Source organism: Notothenia coriiceps, unplaced genomic scaffold (genome assembly GCF_000735185.1).
Source record: "Notothenia coriiceps isolate Sejong01 unplaced genomic scaffold, NC01 NC01_scaffold00031889, whole genome shotgun sequence".
NCBI lineage: Eukaryota > Metazoa > Chordata > Actinopteri > Perciformes > Nototheniidae > Notothenia > Notothenia coriiceps.
Genome location: NW_011364590.1, coordinates 109,991 through 129,006, shown reverse-complemented (window position 1 = coordinate 129,006; position 19,016 = coordinate 109,991). Strand labels below are relative to the sequence as shown.

Below are 19,016 nucleotides of genomic sequence, written 5' to 3'. Positions count from 1 at the left end.
CCCTCATCACTTTATCCTTGGCTGCTAAAGTACTTGTTTTTCCTCTGTTTAACACGGCTACTTATTTGAACTCATAACAGAACAATCTTGGAGCAGAGCTGTTCATTGTTTCTGCAGGGAGGGCCGGGTGGAGGCGGATAAGTTACAATTAGAGTCCAGGAACATTTTGGACAGATTAAAGACAGATGGGACAAAGGAAGAACAGAGAGAATGTGCTTTAGAAAACAAAAGCAAAAATAGAAAGCGCTACATCCTCTCCTGTTATGAAACGAAGAATTTGACAGGAAGCATTGCATTGAGGTGTTTCTCAAATGTCCAAATACAAAAACTTAAAAGCAAACTGGAAGCTGGAAGTGAAGTGTGTGTCCTGTTTCTGTTTTAAATAAATGACAGTGAAACCATTTAAAATTCATGTTTTATATAAACTCCAATAAAGCAGAATACAATCTTCTCCAACAATATACATCAACCATCAAACTTTATACATCCATCTGAAATATGTACACACGTGTTATCTAAAATGGTTTGCTCCGTAGCATAGCAAATACTGTTGCTGTTATAAATCCTATTTAATTCTTATATATAGACTGGATCCTTGTCAAAATGACATCAAACATGTTTGCTAAGTAAATATAATAATCGTATATAAATGGATCTTGTAAAAAGGTGGAAGTGTAAACAAACATATGGCCTAATAGGAAACAGCTACATGTCCTATATAACTTATTTATGAAAAGTTTCCAAATGAAACAAGGATACATTTTGCTCCTAAAAAATGCTGCATGGCCTCCAGGAGTTTACCGAGCGGTGTCAGCGCCCCTGCTGCGTGTCGCAGCCCAGGACCTCCAGACGCAGGGCGATATCGTTGATCCAGCCGCGCGGGTGGAGGCGGAGGTAACGCCCAAACAGAGGAGGATCAAAAACATTTAGAGCTTCCTCTTCGAATTCGCTGTTCCCGGTGAATATCTGAGGAAATAAAGAAAAAAGAAAATGGAGGTAGATACAACTTAAACTGAAGACCATGTTTCACATCACACACTTCAATAGGATTCCTTTGGTGGGTTGTCAGCTCCACGAGACAGTGAAGGAAACTATGAGTTTGATCAGTAAACTGTCTGTGTACCTTTTCTCTCTGGGAGCTCTCCTCCAGCACACTGCTCCAGGAATGTTCATCATGACTGACGGTGACTGAGAACTCTGTCACCATCATTTTGGTAATAATTGATCGCGCTCCTTGCGTTAGGACCCCTGTGATTCGTTTTACCTTCCCCAAGTCAACCTGCAGCCACTCGTGGGGGTTGTTGTTCTGGAGGGAAAAGGGCAGAGGAGATGTATTTAGATATCAGCAAGGAAAGTAATGAAAAAAAGCTTGATTCAGATTAAAAGATTGTCCGGACAAAGAAAACAGCGACACAATAACACAGTTTCAGATATACATCTACTTACGTACTTTGCTAACAGCATACTAAAAGTATATTTACCGTGAGCACACCAAATAAATCAAGATCACAAATAGCAAATATCTTGGTCAAAGCATCCACAAGCTAATGTACCTTCATCCAAATCCAATTTTTAAAAACAGATAGCAAGTATGTCTTGCATCTATGTCACAGAGCGTAGATGGTGTCTTCCAGCATTTCCAGATGTAAACATGTACATAGATTAGACTGACGCAAGTTAAAAAACGACCTTTTAAATACTGAGTTGCCAGATGGACAATACAGGCCAACCAACCCTGGCATAGAGGGAGCAATGGGGACCTTAAGATTTGTAAGGAACTTTAATGCTCCATGGTAAATATTATCTAAAGTCACTGAGAAGACTCATGCATGTATAACATATTATTGTTGTCAAACTCCTTTTGCATGGCAAGAGAATCAGAACTGCATAAAGGAAATGTGATTATGAAGTAATGTGACAGCGAATTCAAAACCAATACAAATAATTAGGATTGTTCTTAACAGAAAGAAACAGCTACCAGCGGTTGAATGAAGTGCATGATAAAGGAACGAGAAACAGAAACCAGATGTCGGGATGGCCGAAGGGAACACCACACCACTTCCTCTCCCATATTACTGTTCGGAAACTTAACAACTTGGAAAGTGTTTCTGGCAGTGCCCTATTTTTCCAACCACAGCAAAACCACAACCACGTTGACCTCATTTCCCCCCCCATTTGAAATAATTGAATCACCAATAAGGAAACTGTTGCTGGTGTTGCAGCGAGCTCCAGGCTGTGTTGGTACACTTTGACATCAGTGCTGGATGTGTTTACAGTTCTGAAAGAGCCCACTATTGATCCTATCTATCATGTTACATTAAATAATTATTCATAAAGGTAATCTCCTTGACACACAGGGTCACATTCTCAAGAGACTTGGTCAAGACATGGCAGACAGGAAGACTTTCAACTAGTAAGTTATACATGTTGTTTCCCCCTGCTGTCAGTCTTCATGATAAGCTAACTGTTTCCTGGTTGGACATTCATATTTATCAGACAGATATGAGATCAATCTTTCTCTTGGCAAGAAAGCTATTCATTTGCAAGTACTGGTAAGTTGTTTTTAGATTCCTCTCAATCAGTCTCTGCTGACAGCATTGTTTGGAATTGTTGCTAAAGACGCTCAACTTCCAAAATATAAATGAAATGCTATTTCGTTTGCATCTTTGATAGCTCGACAACTAATTCTTATTAAATGGAAGGATGAATCACCACCCACCCATACTCAGTGGATAAGAGATCTGTTGCAGTTTTTGCATCGAGAGAAAATCCGGTCCACTCTGAAGGGATCTCCAGATAGATTTTACAAGACCTGGCAGCCATTGATCACACACGTAGAGAAGTGCAAGCTGGACTGAACTCTTTGAAGATGATTGAGTATAGATTTGAGTGTTGCTGAAATCTGGGCTACTACAATTTCTAAAGCAATGTTGTAGGTGTTGTATATATTTTGTCTTTTTGTTTGTCGTTTTATTTAAAATGTTTGTGTGTCTATTATGAGAACGTGTATACTTATCTCATTTACTCAGTTTTTTTTATTTTATTTATATTTTTTATTCGTTTTCTTTCATGCTGGGTGGGGTGGGGGGTATATTGATCTGCTTTGTGGCAGTCTGGTTTAAATGTGCACTGTTGCATCTACAGTATGTATTTGACTGCTCAATGTCATTCTGTATAATTTTTCTTTATAATGAAAACTTTAAAAAAGAAAGTGTTAAAAAAAAAAGAAGCTATTCAGCGTTTTTTCTTAAATGTCAAAAGTCCTTTAGCTTACTCTATCACTCGGGGTGTAAATGACATGGCATTGGGTCAGTATGTGTGTTTTTGTTCACCTTTGGCCTCCAGGCGTTGGCGCTGCCTTCCTGGTGGAGCCGGGCGAGGCTGGGTCTCCAGCTGCGCAGCAGAGAGGAATAAAATGAGGAAGCACTAAAGTTGGAGTCAGGAATCAGTCCCCTCTGGAGCCCGAGAGGGAGGGAGCAGCCTGATCACAAACACACACAGATGAGTCATTCTCAACACTTATATAAAGTCAAATGAACTCCATTAATGTCTGCTGCTGTGAGAGCAACTCACTGTTGAGATCACAGCCCAGCAGCTCCAGGCGGAGAGCAGGCTTTTGCTCATAGTTTACAGGCTGAATCCTGACATAGCGAGCCACAAATGGGGGAATGAAGGGGTTGTTTTTCACCGTGGAGCTGTCCATGTTGCCATAAAATAGCTAAAAACAACAATTAATCCATTAACATAAACAATTGACTGCCTTGACTTTATATATTAGAAAATGAAAAGCATGATATCATGGTTATGCAGCAGCTCAAATGGTCCCTTGCTGAACAGCAATATTTTTTTAATTGCACAATATGTATTTCTCGGCAACAATGTGTCTCTCAATCCGGAGTTTAGTGCCATTGCTGTTATTGCAGTCAGCTACTCCTCCTTAAGACTCATTGTTTATCACCCAAATGATGCAAAGAGGTCTCTTCCCCTCCACAATTACGTATTTCTCTTGGTTAAAAAATTGTGGCTAAGATTTGGTATAATGGAAGCTAACAAATCAATAAAATGTCATGGGTTGAGTCCTTTTTCCAAATCTTAACTTTTAACGTTTGTCTACCTGGTTTGATTTTCATGGATCAATGAAAATAAATAAATCTACCATAAATCTTGTTTGCAAAGGCTAGGCAAGATAAAGTGTTTCAAGATCTTCCCTGAGTCAAGCAGGGGGAAGGCGTTTTTTTGTATTCACTTCAGCCTAATTTCAAAATGCTAAAAAAGGAGAAAGGGTTAAACAGCAGAGAACGTACTTTGTTCTGTTTGGTTCTGTTTCCTCTGTAAGTGGTCCAAGTCTCCTGGTCGAGGCTGTAGGAGACGTTGAAGAGTGCGATGTATTTGTCTCTCAGTTTGGAGCTGACTCCCTGCGTCTGCACACCGTGAAGCAGAGTGGGCCTCAGCAGGTCAACCTAATAACACACACATTTCACTGTGTTACTGTTTCACACATGGACATTACACAGAGGATATTCAATTAGGATGTAGCATCACAGAATACTAAATGTCACGTTTAACTGTTACCTGTATCCATGACATTTGGTTTCTTCCTATCCAAGCGTTGATATAACCCGACTGCTCCAGCCTCGCCAGCCTCGGCTCCCAGTCACCTGGACACATGTAAAGATGTTTTATTATCCAACTCAAGTGTGTGTTATCTACAGGGTTTCTGATTTAATTAAGTTGGTGTTTTCTCAGGTGCAGATATTGACACATGAACAGGGTCTCCTTTGTGTATTTGACCTTTAATATAAAAAAGGCAGTATTATATTACCTATGTGATCTGACGCTGTAATCTGGGAATCTTCAATCCTTCCAGATTTCATCCCCAGAGGGAAGACACATCCTGCATGTCAGTGCGAGAAAGGTTCCAGCTTAAAACATGTATTCCCAAAATTCATTTCAGTGAGAGTATTTATGGAAAAGTAAACAACAGCTTCCTGGATACAAGTTGCAACCAGTGTTACAGTACTAAAATAAACATTGTCTATTTGGACAAGTTTACCTCAGCTCTTCGACTTAGCAATATAGGAAATCCTCATTACACAATAGCAATTTACAGTAAGGAAATGTGTAGAAAGCTACTCAGATCATTCATACAATGTGATATAACAATTCAAAGTGCAGTAACAAGAGTGTGGGCAAAACATATGACTGTGAGCAATAACAGTATCAAGTGTTTCCTATCAAGCTGGACTGAACTGGTGAGTTGGAGAAGGTAAAGGTTAGACTGATTGGTTGTCCTTAACAAAAAGTCAGGGGCACATCTAAGTGAATTGATTTACTACAGTACATCTTCGGCTCAGACCTACGTGGATCATAGACCAGGAGTTGGGCCCTCATGCCGGCCAGCTGGTGATCTCCTATAGTGCACTCCACCAGCCACGTGCCAACTGTGGGGGGTCTCATCTCCACCGTGCCAAACACTCCTGGTGATGAACAGCAATACATGGGAAAATCAGAGTCAAGAATATTGTTCAAATAAGCTAATAACTTAAATAGAGATAAGAAAGTGATGGCTGCTTTTTAATGTTTTTAAAAGTTTCTAAATATATATCAAGTACATAAATAGGAACGTGTGTATACGTGTGTGTGTGTGTGTGTGTGTGTGTGTGTGTGTGTGTGTGTGTGTGTGTGTGTGTGTGTGTGTGTGTGTGTGTTTACCAGGGAAGAGGTTGTAGACCCCCATACGGTGTTCCTCCTTTGTGTGAACAGTGAAAGGCAAACCATGAAATTGCACAGCGTGGAATTCTCCGTCACTTCCCACATTGAGCAGGTGCCACCTGACGCGCTGGTGCTGGGCGATCAAGAGACCAGGAAGTGTCTCCGCCACATAACCATTTATTGCTAAGGAGAAACATAGGCATTACTTATAAGAAAAAAAGGGAGGCTACAGAAAGCTCATTATAACATAACACCAACACTAAACCTTATTTTCCTCACCTGCAAACTTGTTGCTGATGTGGTACCAGGGGTCCTCAGTGTTGGCCTGACAGGGGGGGGCACAGTGCTGCCGCAGGCTCTCTTCCAGGTACCAGCTTTTAGTTTCATCAAAGGTGTGGAAGAGGAGAGCGAACTCCTGGACGTCCCGCTGCGTGTTCTGACGAGTCCGGAGAATTCCAGACTTACAGATCACCAGCGGACCAATCAGACCCGAATGAAGGTCCCTCTCCTGGAGCAAAGTAAAGCAATACTTGTTTTCTCTTGATCAAATGTCTATAAAATACGTTTTTGAGTCAATTTAAAAAGAAGTCCATTTCTGATAAGATTAAATACAAATGAATACACATGACATGTTGATTAACCATGGAAGATAAGGTTAAACAGGCTAAAGTTAAAGAGTCATCAGACCTTGTCCACAGTGGAGTAGTAAGCCCCCGTCTTGCAGTCAAATTCATCGTCGGTGGGTCCATGCTTCCTGGTTATCCTCCAGTTATAGGTCCGTGCCTCCCCAGGGGCCACAGGCTCTCCTGGGACCCCGGGGGGAGCCGAGGAGGCGGGGCTTTGGCTCATGCCGGCTCCTTGGCTGCGGTCATAGACCCCCTGAAGGTGGAAGGAGTAAGGCCTGGATGCCTTGTTCTTAAAGATCACCTGCAATAAGACAGAGGGCAAAAGTTGAGTCACCAAGCACAAATAAAAAGTGAGGATTTTGCAGCATCAATTTATGTTTCATAATTGTTGGAATTTGTTTTTATGTTTCATAAAAGAAAAAGAAAAACGGTGAAAAAAAAAAAAAGAAAAGCTGTTTAATATTTGAATTGTATTGGCAACAGTATCACTCACAGTGAGGAGTTCATTCATCTCGGCTCTGATGAAAGGTCCCATGATTCCCAGGTGTTCGTGGGCCTCTCCTCTGCCTACAGGTTGGAGGAAGTCGATATCGCTGTAGGCTCTGAACACCACCTTCTTGTACTCTGGCAGGAACTTCCTCATCCCTCGACGCATCTCTCTAGAGAGGAGCTGAGTCAATAACGTTGATTGCCCTAAACCTAGTTGTCACAATCCTTGACATTGCTATCAAAAAACCAAAGCATTCACCACCTACATTAGCATGCTAACGTACCAACATTTGCTGTTGCTTCTAAACATGTAGATTTAGAGGGTTTTTTCACTAACATTTTCAAAATAAAAAATGATACATCAAAAACATTTAGCATTATAGTGTAATAAGGAGAGAAGAGGAGAACAAGTTAAACATAAAGAAAATGTTCTCGGAAAATGTGTAAACTGCTTATTTTTCTGTCTTGCTGAGAGTTGGTTGATAGGATTGAAATATCTGTTGATTTGAGGATTTGTGTTTCATTATCTATAGCCATTGATCTCACTATGTTTGTTTTCCCATAGTAGCCGTTTTCTCTTAACATCGTGAGTGTTGTCACAGACCCAGCTCGTAATACTGGAAAAGTAGGGGATTTCAACAGTGGGCTATTGGCTCATTCGCCATTGTGTCACCTCATTCTGCCATAAATAGGGACTCAAAATATGTATTTGAATGAAAGCTGTCAGACAGGTGCTGACTAGGGATGCTCCGATTGCCAGAATCAGTATCGGCCGATACCGATCGGGGCCTATGGGGATCTTCCATTTAAAGTGATGTTTAAAACTCAGTTAATGGGGCTCATTCACTGGCGCTTCCACAAACAACAACCAACATAATTATTACATTAAAATGTACATTATTCAAGTTTACAGTAACTTTGGAAAATAACACGGGAGAAATTCTCTCTCTCTCTCTCTCTCTCTGGAAAAATGATTTCCACAAAGGTCCAGCATGGAAACCTGGATGAGCTATTATTCCTACGTGGGTTTGATGAGCTGATGGGGCTTCCTGATGCCGTAGTCCCAGCTGATCTCCTCTGCTGCAATGTAGTAGTGGCGAAGTTTGGGCTGTCCGGAGCGCAGGTCCATGTTATCTGTGGCAGAAGAATCTAAAGTGCCATTTACCTAAAATCAAAAATGTAGCATTTGTTGTGGAAGAGGGAGAAAGCGTTTTACATTTGTGAAACTTATGGAATAATATAAACCTAATAAATGTAGAATATTATACGGAAAAGTTGGCTACCTCTTGGCTGTAGTCGTCATACTCGAGGGACAGATCGATCATGTTTTGATCAGCAGTGTGGTTGTAATCCAGATCCAGCAGATCTGATGTAAGTCGCTCACGTTCAGCCTTAAGGTGGTTTTGTGGTATTAGGTTTTGATGCATTTCTTCTGAAGGGCTTAGCTCTAAAGGGGAGATCTTCACGTTCAGCTGTGGATTGCTTTTCAGGAAGATATCGTTACTCTCTTCAAGATCTTCCTTCGTCCCGTTACTCATGCTTGGGGTTTCACTTTTTTCCTCTGCTTTTACCTTGACTAGAGCGTCAGTCGTATTTTGCACTTCCTCTCCGATCTCTATCCCAGTTGCCCCGTCTTCTGAGGAACCAGAACTGATATCTTCATCCGTCCAGTTTCCCTCTGCATTTCTTTTAAACCTGCTGCCGCGTCCTTCAGCTTCAGTTTCATTCTGAGAAACGATCCAGTCCCCGTCTCTTTCCAATTCCTCCAAAACATCCTGTGGGATTCCTCCCTCTGACACCGAGTCAGGATTTTGGGCTTCAGCAGATGATACTATCACTTTCTTCAGCTGACATTCATTATCAGTCGTGACATTTTGACTTGAAGTGTTCACCGATTGAGTATTGTTACTAGCAAGAGGATTCCTACACACTCGAACCAACATGGTGCGATTTTCAGATCTTCTGCCCCTCGGCTGTAGATCTATCTCATCGATATAGTCAGAGATATCGTCTTCAAGCCCAACACGATCGACTAGGTCTCCATCGTCACTATGGCGAACGGAGTAACTGATGCTCATCCCTCGGTTCTTCAGTCTGCCGTCATAGGCACTGATCTCCCACTCACCTGAAAGAAGACATTAATATTACTGAAGAGCAAAACACTGTGGTGCTACTTGACACTTCAAAACACCTAAATCAACTGTTTACTATGTTGGTCCACAAATGATAGGTTTTGTATGATATGGAAGTACCTTTTATTATCTTTGTTACCTTTACTGTTGCTACTTATTTTGACTGTATGATGTGTCTTGTGTGTTCTAATGTCTAAGTTATTCTGATTATACGTTTTTTGAAAGCCACTTGGGCCACCAACATTTGTTTTATCAGTGACAGTTAGATTGAACTTAATTCACTTTTTTGGAGGAAAGGACCTGTTTGTCTTTATAGAACAAAGACAAGTGCAACAACGAGGGAAAGAGATAAAGGGCTGAACATGGGACAAAGGTACCAAGACCAGATTCAAACCCAACTCGTGGCAGTTTTATGTAACACACTAAATCCACTCGGCTACAATAGCGCTCATGTACTTGGCAATCCTATTGTATGAACTATTGGTGTCAAATATCATTGCATCCTATCTGCAATTTCAATTAATTATTTGAAAGTCCTACATTATTGTTTACATTGCTGAACTTCCAAGGTACATCTAGCAAAACAACTTCAGGCTAAAATTGCTTCCATAGAGAGTCTGTGGCCTTTAAGGAAAAAACATTAACTAATGAGCTACTTCAAATTGGATTTCACCTGCCAATAAATTAGACTACAATCTTACCCATCAGCTCAGTCTCCATGGAAACAGTCATGCCTGTCATGGGGAAGAGGGTGAGCACGGACTGGTAGAGGCCTTTGTACTGGAAGAGGTTTCCCGTGAAGTAAACGGAGAGGAAGTCGCTCTGGCTGCCCACGTTGGCCACATGCCAGAAGGCCACGTCTGTTTTAGACACCACGAACTGACGGCCGGCAAACATGACGCCGTTAATACCTGAAATTTAAAGGGAAATTCACATTTATCAACTTAATGATTTGATGGCACATTATATATAATGGAAAAAAAAAATCATACAAAGAAAAACAAGTAATACAGGAATACCTGTGTGTGTGAACATAGCGGCAAGGGATTTATTTGATATAAACAATATAAAATACATACAACTACAAACAATTATTTACAAAATGACAACAGGATAGAGTGCCTTCAATTATCACTTGAATATGCCTCTTATGGTCAAATAAAGCAGTTGCTGCAGGTTTAAATGAGTCTTTCTTGATTATTCCACTAACAATGGCTTTAAGAAGTACATGTACGGATGTAACTCTGAGGTGAACTTACTGTAAATGACATTAGAGTCGTAGAATTCAGGATCTGAAGTGTTACGTGAGTTTTGGCTAGACTTCTTCATGTTTTCATCGATGTACCAACTTCTGTTCTCATCAAACACAGCAAATATCAGGCTCCACTCTTTATCTGAGCCCAACTGCATGCAACAGTAGATTCAGAGAAAGAGAAATGGTATTATATTAGTTCAGGTTAGAGACAACATGGCAGTTTGCATCTTTTGCATTTTGAAAGGATATTTGCAGATAATAATTTAACAGTGTATCCATTTTTTTTATTATTATTATTATTCTGTTCTTCTGACCAGTCGTCCTCTGGTGTCCATGGTCTCGTGCTTGCAGATGAGCAGTGTTCCCACCAGCCCCGAGGCCAGGTCCCTCTCTGGGGAGACGCTGCTCTGATACAGCTGATTCAGACACTGGGGGTCTCCCTCCAGGGGCCCGTCATCTATAGTGAGCCTCCAAACGTAGCCAAAGGTCCCGTTGGGGGGAACTCCCATGGAGCGCAAGTCCTTCTCTGTTTAATAGATCAGATCAGATGAAACTTGTTGAGAACTTTGGGAATTTGCAGCAACAAAAAATGAAGCGAGAATGAGACAACTAAAGACAACACAGAAGTAACAATCATGGTGCTTTAAAAACATTAGACATTCCCCATTTTTTTCCCCAAAATTACAGATTTTGAAGAGGGAATAAACACTTACTGATTCAGGATAAAAAAATATTAAATTCCCAACAATCAGTAATACGGTTTCAATGAAGCATGATTTAGACTTTGGAATGGGGGAAAATGTCATGCTTTGTTCATCTAACTAACTAACAGCTTAATAATTTATCAACGTTAACCAAAGCTTTGGTGTGACCTACTCTTGTAAAAACACTACATGTTGTTCTGCCGCTGTAAGCATCGATATCTGCAGACTCTTTTAGTCCGTGACGCAATAACATGCTCTGTAGATTTGTCAGTTTCTTATCTAGCTTTGAGTTTTATTGCGATCTTGTACTATTAATAATTATACAAACTATAATGAGTTTCCTCTGGTTGATGTCCTTGCTTAAGCTTACCAGTTGCATATCCTGGCAGTGGAGAGATGCTGGTGAGCCCATTGGGATAGATGTTGAAAGGGCGACTGGCCATGTTTTTGAGAGTGATCTGGAGATGCAATTCAAACAAGCAGGAGATTAGAAGAAAGTCATTCAAAGTTTACTTCTTTTTTTTTCAATGATGGATATCTTTTAGTTTCTCAAATTTGTATTATTTTAAAATCCAATCTGCATATTTTCTGTCTTCACTCACATGGATTTGATCTTTGACTTTTCCTTTCAGAAGAGGACCAAGCAAAGATTTGGAAGGGTTCTTTTTCTGAGTGAAAGACCCATCTGTGTACTCCACAAACACCGCCTTTTTATATTTGTAACCCAGGTAATGGGGATGTGAAGGCAAATATCCAGACTGCAACTCACTATTATGTCAAAGAGAAAATAAACAATCAGTTAAAGTTTCACTTTCTGCTATTCTTCTTCTTCCCCTCTTTCCTACCTATCTGTGGGTTTGAGATGACGGGTGTAGTCCCAGGCGATCTCTTCAACGGCGATGAAATGCTCCCAGGTTTTAGGAAGCTGTCCCCTGCTGGCTCTTGCTTGCAGTTTCGGTTTCTTAGGCTGAATGCTTATGATGTTGAACAAATTCCCATATTCATAACTGTAGTCATCACTGCCGTCCCCGTAGTCCAGGTGTTTGACCTTACGCAGATCCGGCCCCGGCAGCTTGACAGGCTCAGGGCATTTCTCCACCGTGAAGAGAGCGTTCATACCATCTGGGCAGGACAACAGTGCACAAAAACAACAAGAATTTTTATTTAAAAAGAAAATGTTGTAACTAATTCAAAAAATTCTCAGAGACGTATCCGGCCTTCGTTACCGTAGCGGTGAGCATGTATCTGACAGCTCATAAGGAAGCGGCCTACAGTAGCAGGTCTCATTTCTGCAGTGATGAATGTCATAGGGGTCACCTCCATGCTGACTTTACGATGGTTCAAGACCTAAACAATAACAAATTGAGAGTTCATTTGTGAGCTAGAGGTGCCTGCCGAGCTAGGCTAGCTGTTTACCCTTACTTTCAAATGCCATTTTATAATATGTTTCTTAATGTCTTTCATTTTTGTAAAGCACTTTGAATTGCCTTGTTTTGAAAAGGTGCTATATAAATAAACTTGCCTTGCCTTACTTTCACTCCTAACGCTAAGCTAATCACCTCCTGGCTTCAATTCTTTACTTAACCTAGAGAGATTGTGCATTTGGTAGAAATATTCTTATCTAGCTCTCAGGGGGAAAGCTTATTTAAAAACAATTATAATACTATTCCTTCAAGCAAGTGCCTGCTGAAAAAAACAGCTTAGACCAACAAGGCTGGTCTGGCTGGTAAGCCAGCCTAACAATATTAGGCTGGATTAGTTTGCTGGTTTAGAGGGGTTTTGGACACTTTAGCTGGTCAGGATAAGTGGTTTGGTCGCAGTGGTCTAGCTGGTCACCATTAGCTGGTCGGGATAGCTGGTTTAGCTGGTAAAAGCTGGTGGTCACAGTGGTCTAGCTGGTCACCATTAGCTAGAATTTAGCTGGAATTACTTAATGGTTAAGCTGGTCATATGATGATGAAACACTCTCACCTAATTGCAGTAGCTCAATGAACATCTATCATTTCAGATCAGAGCACCTACCTTACCAGAAAGGTACCAGAATGTATTGTCTTTAAAATAAATACTCGTACATCAAATAATTAGAAGCAGGAAAATAATTTATAACACACAATGAACATTAACACAAATTTGAAAACATTTTCAAAACACCCATTACTTCATATTTTTAAGCAGTTTCCTTCAACTGTTTCTTTCCGCTTTACACAAGGTCCTGTATTTTTTGTGAAATGTAGTAACCGGCCCTCTCGGTCTTCTCCACGTTTGGTGAATTCAGCCATCCTCTGAAGCACTCTTGAAAAGAGAAAGGAAAAACAGATTAACTTTTAGCTTTGTGTTATGATTATTTAAATATGTGCACTGTGAGATGAAAAAGAAAAATGTATCAAATTTAGTTTTGAACATTCACTGTGATTGGGTCTATTATCCACGCGATACACCGTATTTTTTATTTTTCTTAATTTACATTATTTAATTTCATATTCTGTTCTTGTAAATATCATATTTTATCATATTACATGTATATAAACTTTTTGCACACTTTTTATTTTGTATTTTATTATATATGTTGCATTGTTGGAGGACCTCAGGTCAGAAGAATTTCATTGGCATTTCACGGTTTGATGATTGATAGTTGTGTGGGCTGTCTTTCATTTTGACACAGAAAAATGTTATAATAAACATACATACTGTATGTTAAATGGATATATCCGCCTTCTTTCATTTATCTTTCCATTCCCACAACAATATACATAAAGAAATGGCATATTTTGGACATAGTTCGAATGGTGATTAATCATGATTAATTAATTTTTAAGCTGTGATTAATCTGATTAAAATTTGTAATCATTTGACAGCCCTAATATATATATAGGGTTTATTCAACAGCAGTAAAGCATTAAGTNATTATATCACAGCTAAGGGGGTTGAACCACGCCCCCTAGCTGTGATATAATGAGCATATACCATGGCCTGTCGGGAGCTATTGCTTAATTTTACTACAACTTATATATACTACTTATACGACAACTTATATATACTACTTTTACTTAAGCCATAGCTGAAGACAGGCCGTGGTATAGCTTATAATTGACCTTACCATCACTGCTAAACTGAAGAGCCCGCAAATAATGTACAGTCGGATCTCCAACTTTTTTGCCTGGTCTGATGCTTAAGAAGTGAGAGCCATTCATTTTCAGGAATTCATCATGCTTGACCATCTTCACATGGTAGGGTGAGGGTCTGATTCTTGCAGTCTGGAGTATGATCAAGTTGTCTCTCGGGACGATGATATCCGTTATCATTTTGCGTTCAATGGTACTATGCATGCTGTCACATTCCATCTGTGTGTGACCTGCAACAAGGTACTTCTGTGTTATTAGTACCCCATATTTCATGGCAAGCTCAGAAAAGGAATTCGCCACATTTGCATTGCGGTTCTGATAACCACAACCATCGCTCCACACTACTATCTCCTTGATTTCTGGATTGTCTTTGATCACACCTTCAAAATGGCGATATTAAATGTGTGCGAATACCTCGCTTCTGAGGTCGCCCTCAGACTCTTCCCAAATATAGCAGTACCCTTCCTTTGATTTCAAGTCAAAGAGGGTAAAGTTATGGACCTGCAGCTTCGTTTTGTAATACAGGCAGCTGGCTTGGGTTATTGGACACAGCAGCACGGCTTGCAAGTCCATTGTCCAAACAGACTTCTCATTGTTCGCACAATCCTTATGGCGGGATTTTTCTTGCCTCGCTTCATCTTTCTGGTTTACATGCGCCTCATATTCATCCTTACTGATATTTCCAGGCTTGAATTAAACACAAACATCACACTGATCTTTTCGTGGAATGAAAACTGAATATTTTGTGAAATGTTGTATCCCAACAGCTCTCACTTCAGCAGTTGCAGCTGCCTGTTGATATTCCCGATGTGGTTGGGAGATGGTTGTGCTGGGTGAAGGAACTTCTTGTCTTTGTAGGTCGCTGTGCTTCTGCAGGAGTGTGAATCAACAGTGGGCAGATCCTTCAAGCAGTCCTTAAGGAAATCTGTGACAGCAGTTTCCAGCTTTGCATTTTGCCACTCTTAGGTGGAGATGTAGTCTGCCACTTGTTCGTCATGGTCGATGGTGTCTTTGTTCAGCCAGGGTAATGGTTATTTCAGGGATACCAAGTGCAGAAGAAAAAGAGCTTTGCACACTTTAAAATTCGTTCCATCCTGAAGTTTCAGTTGGTAGGAAAATGATGAACTGCGCCTGGATCCCTCACCAACTTTCTTTTGCTTCATGGCAACCTTTGTGACCAAAGTGGTGACGTATGTTCTTCCCAGTTGTCCATTGACCAAACTTTCTGAAATATCCACTGCCTCTGCTCTTCTGTAATGGATTGACAGTCTCGAGTCGTGACTCACTGACAGAACTTCGAATTGCAGGGAAGGCCCATAGCCTTTGCAGCTATTTCTTTGCCACCTTTGGCCTTGTATGCCATTCCTTTGAGACGTATCTTCCTGGATTCATTTTGCTTCCATGTTTCTGGGCTGAGGTATTTATGTTGTTTCCTTTTGACCGTATTGTTTTCATACACATCCTCTAGATGAGGACCATAATGCTCTGAAGTTGCTGCCAGACTGTATTCATTTTCACAAACAGAGGACTCATCAGAGGATGGATTGTAGTTTGGGTCTATGATAACATCATCATCATCATCATCATCATCGTGTCTTCTTCATGGTGTGGACGGGTCTGCTTGGCATCTTCAGCAACACTCTCTTCTTCAATGAGAGTGTTTAAGTTATTGTCTGCTCCATCTGACACAGGGTCTTGGCCTGGTACATGCTGCTCCATCTCTTTAACAACGGTCTCATTTTCATTGGATGATTCCTGATCGGTGTCTGAAAAGTCAAGTGCATCTCCTACCAAAAAGGAGTAGGTGTACGGTCACAACTGTGTGATCATTATGAAAAACATTTTTGTAATTGCACTGTGGTAGTAATACATTAAAGCTATATTGATGAATATTATTTGGCCAAATTCAATTAAAAAAACATTTAATCTTTCCTAATAAGATGGAAATGTAATGTGGAAAAAGGAGACAATAATACAATATTAGCAATTGAAATGTGCTTTTCATAATTATGCAGTAATTTTAACCGTTACTTCTGAAAGGTTAGATTAGTTTTTAGATTAGTCTTTACTGTCCCAGAGGGGAATGTGTGCATGCTTCATGGAGCTACAGTATCTACATTAGCTGCAGTAACTATAGTACCTACAGTATAGCTTCGGTAGCTACAGTAACCATACATTGTGAAAGTAAAAGACTAAATAACTACACAACATTTATAGCCTAGCCTATAGTATAATATAGTATAACATCACTTACCAACAGGGGATAAGCCCTGAACCATGAAAATAACTTAATTTATCTGTTAGTTTTTCTTTTTCTTGAAGCAGCCATTTTGTAAAGCTTGTAAAATGGCCTAAGTCACAAGACAATGTGACTTAAGCCATTATCTTTTTTAAATATATGGCCTAAGTCACACTCTTGACATAGGCCATTATACTATCAGGGTAGGGACAGCACTAACCTTTCAATAAGGATGTAGGCAATTTTACCAGAGGTGGCCAGCATCAAGAAGAGATGATTTAGGCAAAAAAACATTTTCTCCAAAATATGACTAAGGCCATTAGTTTAAGAAGGTGACGACATGTGACTTATTCAAATTGTGAGTGATTGAGTGACAGATGAAGGTTGTTTAGGAGAAAATGTCTGAGAAGAAAAAGTTTGAGAGTGGCGCTCGGAAAAGGAAATTGTTGAGGGAAAAGGGAGTTTCGAGACAGCAGCTATTACAAAAAATGCCGAAGCTTACAGGTTATTTTAAAACCTGTAGGCCAGGATGAGGAGGAAGGCAGATTAGTTTTCTGTACCGAGCGGAGGCGGTGGCGCCGCGGGGCCTCCGGAGCCAAGGTGGCTGTCCCGGTGCTGATAGGCGATGGAGAGCGCCGGGAGAGGAAAAACCCAGACAGGAAGGACATTATCTTGTTGAGGAGATGGAGAGGCGAACGAGGGACTTGGTACGTGGAGTGGGGAGGCCCCAACGGCATACATGAGGAGGCCGNTCTGCCTTCCTGTCATTAGGAGTTAGACATGTAATGGCCTAGATTAGAACTTAAATGGTAACAAAAACAGTAACACTCCCAGAAGTTTAGGATAATGAAGGTTCTAATCTAGGCCATTACATGTCTAACTCCTAATGACAGGAAGGCAGAAAGCGCATTATACAAATAATAATACTCATAATAATAGCAGACATTTTTTAACAATGACCACAATATCATTATTTTAATAAACCAAATATGAACAATTGAGGAAAATGAGGAAGAACTTATTATTCAAATGTTGTAGAACAAGTAGTAATGTAGTTTGTGCATAACTTACTATTGCGACAAATGTGTTAATTTTCTTCATTATTGGTCAATTTTTTTGGACGAATGCTCTTTGGCCAGTGGAATTTTACCCTTTCATGCACTGGCAAAAACCAATAGAGCTAGTGTACACGGTGCAGCTGTATTATCTGTGAAATAGACGAATCGGATCAGGATTCGGTATTGGCAGACAATCAATATCAAATGAATCGGATCATTATAAGCATCAGCACTTGATCGCTTTTGTCGACTTGCTGAATTAAATACAAAGATAACAGTGTCCCATACAGGCATGGTTTCATGTACAGGAAACTGGAACTTTGAACAGGTGTTTTCATCTCCTCTGCCTGGCGATTCACAAGTTCTTGATCAGGTGTTTGATGTGGGCTGGCATGATCCTTTCTGCAGTGATGAATAAAGAAAACGAAGAAAACATTTGTATTAATAGTAATGATGGTAACAACAATAATATTAGTATAACTATTTATATAGCACTTACACAATTGCAAAGTGATTCTCACAACAAAAATAAAGAACAAAACAATACCAACAATAACAAAACAAATGATTATAGGAATGTTAAGAGACAAAGAAATTATAAACATTCTAAGAGACCGACTACAAAAGGTAGACTCAATGGCTCTTGATGACATCAATGAGCAGTCCCAATAGATACTGTTGTATAAAAAGCATTTCTTCTATTTTGTATTGGATGATTTGTTTTATTGATTGCTGAATGATGTTAAGATTTGTTTTACAATTATAACAAAAAGATTATTGTAATTGGAAAGATTGTGATTAATTAATTTTTAAGCTGTGATTAATCTGATTAAAATTTGTAATCATTTGACAGCCCTAATATATATATAGGGTTTATTCAACAGCAGTAAAGCATTAAGTTGCTAAATTAACGTACACTGAACTGTAAAACAGCTTACCACTATTTAGGAAAGGCTCTGATCAGGAGGGTTGAATAGTAGGACAGCAAAGAGGTGGAAGAGGTCTATGTCATGTACAACCATTGGTAGATGTTACACCTGAAAGAAAGATAAGGAAATAAGAGAAGACAGGAGGACAAACATCTTCTTAAGTAAAAGACCAAATCATGTCAAGCTTTAACCTGAGCCTGTTTTTTCAGTCTTTACAATGCACTGTTGGAAAATACCTTCCAAAGGCTAAATTCAAACTCAATACCATAAATAACTGGGTACCAAAGTGCTTTACCTGATAGAACACGTTTCACACGGAGCAGCAACCATCCGGCTCGGCCTTTTGCTGCATATCATCTCAAATATCTGTTTCCAGTACATCTCTACTGTCCAATAAAACTGAAATTCCCCAAAAAAATCATATTAAAAAAGTTAAAAACAATAAATTGCTTTTGGCATTGAAATGGATTTGACCTTTTTCCTGGATGTCAGGAAGGCCAGGAAGTCGTTCCCTTCAAGTCTGCAACCAGTCATAGGAGTTCAAATGCAAAGCCTGAACGATGACAAGAGCGGGAGACTTACATTTTACAATTATATTTTTAATTAATACCAGAGCAGTGTGTACATAGTACGACATGCAGATAACAGATCAAATCCCTTGACAGACTCACACTTTGGTGATGTCCTCATCTGATAATGTTTCATTTTTTAGCAGCAAAGTAACAATACTCAAAGTATATGTCGGACCCA

The 19,016-nt window shown here is 39.9% G+C and overlaps 1 protein-coding gene and 1 long non-coding RNA gene across 2 annotated transcripts in view; both read right to left on the bottom strand.

Annotated features, from left to right (window-relative positions):
- Window positions 1–401: 401 nt before the first annotated feature.
- Window positions 402–19,016, bottom strand: part of LOC104960537 (coagulation factor VIII-like) — a 21,100-nt gene continuing 2,485 nt past the window's right edge. Inside the window, 21 exon segments of the mRNA XM_010788615.1 lie at window positions 402–966; window positions 1,124–1,306; window positions 3,333–3,481; window positions 3,574–3,718; window positions 4,305–4,460; window positions 4,573–4,658; window positions 4,823–4,894; window positions 5,361–5,477; window positions 5,713–5,895; window positions 5,992–6,220; window positions 6,400–6,639; window positions 6,832–6,997; window positions 7,850–7,992; window positions 8,111–8,952; window positions 9,661–9,870; window positions 10,219–10,363; window positions 10,529–10,740; window positions 11,289–11,376; window positions 11,521–11,686; window positions 11,764–12,040; window positions 12,145–12,265. Of these exon segments, the coding sequence (XP_010786917.1) occupies window positions 811–966; window positions 1,124–1,306; window positions 3,333–3,481; window positions 3,574–3,718; window positions 4,305–4,460; window positions 4,573–4,658; window positions 4,823–4,894; window positions 5,361–5,477; window positions 5,713–5,895; window positions 5,992–6,220; window positions 6,400–6,639; window positions 6,832–6,997; window positions 7,850–7,992; window positions 8,111–8,952; window positions 9,661–9,870; window positions 10,219–10,363; window positions 10,529–10,740; window positions 11,289–11,376; window positions 11,521–11,686; window positions 11,764–12,040; window positions 12,145–12,265 (4,086 nt within the window). The 3' untranslated portion in view covers window positions 402–810.
- LOC104960536 (uncharacterized) lies at window positions 17,675–18,965 on the bottom strand. The gene is made up of 3 exons (XR_799997.1): window positions 18,562–18,965; window positions 18,276–18,374; window positions 17,675–17,739 (listed from the first exon to the last, which is right to left on the bottom strand). It is a non-coding gene; the product is annotated as an uncharacterized lncRNA (long non-coding RNA).